This window comes from Benincasa hispida, chromosome 6 (genome assembly GCF_027475165.1).
Source record: "Benincasa hispida cultivar pf3 chromosome 6, pf3_genome.v1.1, whole genome shotgun sequence".
Taxonomy (NCBI): Eukaryota; Viridiplantae; Streptophyta; class Magnoliopsida; order Cucurbitales; family Cucurbitaceae; genus Benincasa; species Benincasa hispida.
The window spans coordinates 39362837-39368779 of record NC_143483.1 but is presented as its reverse complement, the minus strand read 5'-3'; the positions used below and the strand labels follow the sequence as shown (position 1 = coordinate 39368779).

Sequence of the window (5943 nt, the reverse complement as noted above, 5' to 3'; positions counted from 1 at the left end):
GCAAGAAAACCTAATTTTTGTAACCTAATCTACTATTATGCAAAGTAGCCTAGTAGAAATAACTAACAAGAAATTAAGAGTTCCGATTTATCAATTAATCAAAATTAATTTTTATTTAATATTTAGCGCAAGAATCAATCAAGAATTGCAAAAATTTATAGAAAATATACCAGAATTCTAAAGAACTAACCTAACTGTAAAATTTCCAAGAAATAGGACTTACCTAGCCTTGCATAATGTTGAATTCTTCTATTAATCCAATGAAATTACAAGGAAAGAATAAAAAAAATACAAAAAGTATGGAAAGAATGATGAAATTTGGACATAAATTCTCTAGGTTTTCTGAAATTTGGTCTCCCCTCGTGAAAAATTGAAATTTGGCTTTTATATTGAGGTCGCGCCATTGCAATGTTGAGGAGAGTATTGTAACTCTTTTGTCGAAATCAGACCTCGAATGTTGGAGCATAGTTGGGGCAGGATAGCGTTGCAACACAATTTTTTTTTCTTTTCCCATCATTCTATATAGCACTGCAACACCTCAAGGTAGTGTTGCAACGCTGTCCTTTTTTCAAGCTACTCCCTTCAAGCGTTGAGCTGGGGCTATGACACCAGTCCTACTTCCAGATGCTTCATTTGAGTCGTATTTTTTTAATTATAGTGGCTTATTTGATTTTGATGCTTATAGGCTTCATTTTAACATCAATTTGGGGTACTTTTCTTCTATGTGACTCTATTGGCCTTCGAGATGATTTTTACTATAAAATAAATATTTTATGTATAAGAATTGTACAAAATTAATGGAATTAGGGATAGAAAACTAGCTCTATTTTAGAGCTATCAATGTAGTATGATAACATATAGAAGTAATACTTGGGATCGGGTCAGGATGTGTAAAACTTTGCAGTATGGTTTGGGTTGTATTTAACTATGTACCTTTGCAGTAGTAATTTAATGTTGTTAAAAATGTTTTTGTAGTTTAGTAGTTGGTGTTTTACTTATTGGTACATGGTGTGGATTTCCATGACAACTAGAAGAAAGTTAGAGAATAGGTGCCATTAAGGGGTATGGTATCTGTCGTCTTCACATCTTACTGTGGGTTAGAAGGGGTAATCTAGAGGATGGTGTGTGACATCTGGTGGCGAGAGTGATGGAATTGGTAGATCAATGTGGAGAAGACAATGAGATCTATGGAACTGCAGCGAGATCGACGGAGCGACAACGAGATCGATGGATCTAGAGGAGAGAGTTATGGTGGAAGCTTGGCGATGAGACTTTGTGAGAGAGAAGAAAATATATTGAGATATGAAAGAGGGTTTCACTGAGATAGGAAGTTAAAATAGGGTCTAGCTATAATATCGATTTAAATCCGACATTGTACCTTCATTAAATATATCTATATTGTTGGCTTAAAACCGACATTAAATATCTTTTTTTTTTTGCAACCAACATTGTACATCCATGTTTCTTTTTTGTTCAACTGACGTCAAAGGACATATTTCTTCTAGTGATCATTTTACCAAACAAAAAATTAAGCAAACCTTAAATTTTCAAATTGTACAGTCAATACATCAATTTTAAAAAGATATTCAATAGTATCCATTAGAGACAAAGTTAAATTTAATGTATAATATAAAACTTTTAATATGTAAGAGATGTATTAGATGCAAATTTCTATTTTAAGAATATATTAAAACCAAAAATGGATAATTTATGAACCTATTAAACTTTTTTTTTTTTTTAAATCCGCAAACTATGTATAGAAAAAAAAAATCTAAATGTCCATAAGCTAAACATTTAATTTTGTATAAATTTATATCCCAAACATGAAATTCTGGATATGCCACTAATCTTATTTAGACGCAAACATTTCTGTTAATTGGAAATTTGTGTAATTGTTTATGTTAGATTATCACTCACTTGGTAATTGTAGCAGAAAATGAGATCATATTGGGAGTGTTTTACATGGTTTTCATCGTAGGAACATCCCTAAATTCAAATTATTTGTTAGTTTCTTTTGCAGGCGACGATATTAGCTGATAATGAGTTTTACGTTTTGAAGCCAGCCCTGTTTTATGAGTAAAAATTGATAAAACTATAAGTTTATTCATGTTGTTACTTGTTAGAGAACCTAAAAAGTGGAAATTTAAAAAAAAAAAAAAAAAAAAAAACCAAAACTGAAAATATGAAAAACGAAAAATAAATAACAATTATCATAAAACACATATAGTTTTAAAATTAAAAAAGAAAAAAGATACATACACCCCGACGAACAAGAATGTAAAGCAATAATTGGCCTCTCTTAGTTGACACTCGATCTTTGTTGCAGTACCTTAAGGCCAACATATCTGCAAAATTATTTTGAAATTTTTAGTTCATAGAAATAAAAGAGAATATTGAAATAAAATCACAAGTACAGCTAGTCCTTAACATCAGCTATGTTTATAAGAAAATAATATATGTTGTTGACTGTTGTTGTTATTATTATTTTAAAAGAAAACTCCAAGCCTTTGTTAATAGCTTTTCCTTTTCTAAATTAGTTCCAAGTCCTAAATGGGTTTTGAGGATTAAAAAATCAATTTAGAAAGTCAACGCATATCGAAGGGAAAGTTTTATGTTAAATTATAAGTTTAGTCCTCGAATTTGTATAATTATGAATATTATATAAGTCTGAGTTTATTTTTTAATAGGACCTAATGTAATATTTCTTAATTTTTAATTTTTAAAAATTAAATTTACAAACTATTTTCATCTATTAATTTTTTTTTATCTATTTTTTTAGGGGTGCTTTTAAAAATCAAACAAGTTTTGAAACTAATTTTTTTTTTTTAAATGTTGATAAACCAAATGTTTAGTTACAAAAAAAAAATGAAAACCAGCATAAAGAAGTAGTAGAAAAACCATCATAATTTTAAAAAACCAAATGATTTTCAAGAAGTGGTCTACATTTTTCTTTTTTTAAATCTAATAAGTTTACGAATTTCAAATGTGTCTAATGAATAAAGGTCTATAATTATAAATTCGTTTAATAGGTTTCTTACCTACTAGACATTTTTTAAAAAAATAATAATCTTAGACTTTACATCGTACATTTGTAAACTTTTAGAGTTAATTAGTCAAAGACAAGATAAAATTTATTAGACACCTTTCAAATTAAAATAAATAAATAAATAAATACATAATCTACTCAACCAGGATTAAACTAGCAATTTATAACCAAAATGATTTGAAAACAGAAACTACTATATGTAAAATGTAAGAACTTACCGGCCAAGCATCATGAGGGTGGCCATAGGATTAGTTCCCGGTGAATCACAGAAAGTTGAGCCATCAACAACACGCAAATTTTCTATTCCGATGACTTTATAATTACCGTCTACAACTTTTCCGACCAAACATCCTCCATGATAATGCCAATAAGTAGTCACCGTTTTTTGACAATATTCTTCAACGGAGCTATCATTAGACAAATTTTCCGGCAAAGGAAGCCCCAAAAACTGAAATCCTTTATTACCCTCCAAATCATGGGTCTTAATCTTTTCCATGGTTTGGGTTTTAAGCAAATCTCCCATTTTTCTTACTCCTTTAACACATCGAGCAAGATCATCAGGATGTGAATAATAATTGAATCGAACAATGGGACTCTTCTTCACATTAGTGGAGGAATTCAATCGGAGTGAGCCTTCAGAATGAACCTCCGAGAATTTTCCAACAAACATGGCTAAGCTGGGGACAATGGAATTGAATTGAGGAGGAAGAAGACTGAAAGATGGTGGAGCAAAAAATGGTGAAGGGCTAGCAAATGATTGTATATAGATATTGTCTTGTAAAATTCCAACAACTTTTACAGAGGAAGGAACCAATTGGAATGGAAGGATGATGTTTGTCCCAAAACGGGGATTGTCCGACATGAATTCACCGACATACGGTTGGTGGAGGACGACAGGTAGTTTTAAGGATGAAAGATGAGATTTTGGGCCAACCCCACTTAGAAGGAGAAGTTGAGGGCTTCCAACGGCTCCTGCACTTACAATTATCTCACCTTCCTTGCGAATGAATGCTCTATGTAACTTCCCTTTTGAATCAGAATACAAAACTCCACGTGCAGATAAGCCTATATGAGTTCAGAATGAAAATTCAGTACTGTATTCATGAGCATCCAAACAAAATAATAACAATAGAAAATAATTTTAAATAAGTTTCATTTCAAACGTAAGAATCTGAAATCATCTTCATCTTTTAAAATCTTGGAATTTGAAAACATTTCTAAGCAGATCGATCCATACAAAATGTAATTTAAATTGAATATTTACGAGGACTAACCTGAGAAGAGGATTCTTTGGACTGTGGCTTCAATTCCAACTTTAATGTTTGTGGGATTAGCCTTATTGAGAAGCTCCACAGCTCCATGTCTGTTTCCTTTGTTGTCAAAGATAGAGCCTCCAATTTTAGTTCCCACACGATGCCTGAGATCAAACCCATTATCAGGGACAACACCAGCATCCAATGACGCACTTCTAAAAGCAGATTGCCAAGCATTCAAAATTGGTTGAGATACCACAGTCTCTTCAACCCATTGATAAGCCTTCTCCACCAATTCCATGTCCCAATCAACACCTGCAGTTTCAAAGAACTGTTGATGTCCACGCGAGTAAAAGCCAACATTAACCATGCTTCCGCCACCAAGGACCCGCCCTCTTATGTTTTCTACACCATCCTCAGAGATGAAGTGTTGGAAGGGATTTTTGCCATCATCTTCAGCGGCAAAAGCATTCAATAGACCTTGTTCATTCAACACAGAAGGATACTTGTTGGGGTCACTACCTCTTTCCAAAAGGAGGACTGAGAATTTTGATGATAACGTTGAAGATAATGGGCAGCCTGCCGTTCCTCCGCCTATAATTATGTAGTCATATTCTTCTTTTGCTGGTAAATCGGTAGCACTGTGTACAAACTTCATGTAGCCAACATCTTAAAAATTATATATATATCAGACCAACAAGAATCTATTAATTAAGAGACAAATAGTTTGTAATTTGAGAGGCAAATTAATTTTACCTTGGTTGGGAATAGCATGTGAGGAGAGAAGTCCCAAGTGAAATATAGATATCATCAGGCTGAGTATGAGAATGGTGCTCCTAGAATGCTCCATGGTTTTCACTTTTCAAAAGCTGAATGTGGGGATACAAGTTTGTTCCCTCCAGTTTATGAAACTGTATTGGTATATACATTTATATAGATACAAAGTTTGACTCTTAATTTTGAATATAATCAATATTATATCAAAAGGGGAAGTAGGAAAATTTTTACATTCCTTTCCCCTACAAATTTAGTAAATAACTATTTTGCCCTTCCATCTTTAGTGTATGACTTTTCATTTAGTGTCTATTGAGTGATATTAGAACAATAGAAGTGCAATCTTATATCGACGAGTCACAATTCATTGGGTGCAAGTGGTTATACATATTGACAACGTATCCACTCTTATATGAATATGATCAATGGATAAAAATGTGATACCCTTCAATCTTCGGGACACGACTCTTCGAATTTAGATATCAATTTATTGTTTTTGTGTAGGTGGTTACACATTGAATGAATGTATTATGTGAATGTATATTATAGTCAACGTATTTTATGGTCAATCAATTGAGTTAGAGAAAGTCTTTAGGTCCTAATTATAATTTGTAGATTCTGTATTTAAACCCCCCATACTCTCATGTATGTGGAAATTGTACGTTTGATTGAATACATCGTAACATGGTATCAGAGCCTTGTTTTTTTTCCGCTAGGCCAGCCGCCCCTCTGACTTTCAAATAAATTTTATGAGAGCCTTGTCTTTGTTCCTCTTTGCTTTGCTTTTTCCTGTCGCCTGCCTCTGATATCGATTCCTTAGGCTAGTACCTGCAACTCAATCGGATCACTTCTTTTTTCATCCATGGCGGA

At 32.7% G+C, this 5943-nt stretch overlaps 1 protein-coding gene across 1 annotated transcript; it reads right to left on the bottom strand.

Moving 5' to 3' along the window:
• Positions 1–2185: 2185 nt before the first annotated feature.
• LOC120079227 ((R)-mandelonitrile lyase 1-like) lies at positions 2186–5195 on the bottom strand. The gene is made up of 4 exons (XM_039033387.2): positions 5056–5195; positions 4321–4968; positions 3265–4111; positions 2186–2345 (listed from the first exon to the last, which is right to left on the bottom strand). The coding sequence occupies exons 1-4, from the start codon at positions 5147–5149 to the stop codon at positions 2300–2302; spliced, it is 1635 nt and encodes a 544-aa protein (XP_038889315.1). The 5' UTR covers positions 5150–5195; the 3' UTR covers positions 2186–2299.
• Positions 5196–5943: the final 748 nt, after the last annotated feature.

Excerpts from the sequence above, each read along its gene's own strand:
- LOC120079227 (XM_039033387.2), bottom strand. The coding sequence starts at position 5,149 with ATGGAGCATTCTAGGAGCACCATTCTCATACTCAGCCTGATGATATCT. Across the intron at positions 4,969-5,055 it reads ACATGCTATTCCCAACCAAG|ATGTTGGCTACATGAAGTTT; the intron begins GTAAAATTAATT and ends ATAATTTTTAAG. Across the intron at positions 2,346-3,264 it reads ACCCTCATGATGCTTGGCCG|ATATGTTGGCCTTAAGGTAC; the intron begins GTAAGTTCTTAC and ends ATAATTTTGCAG.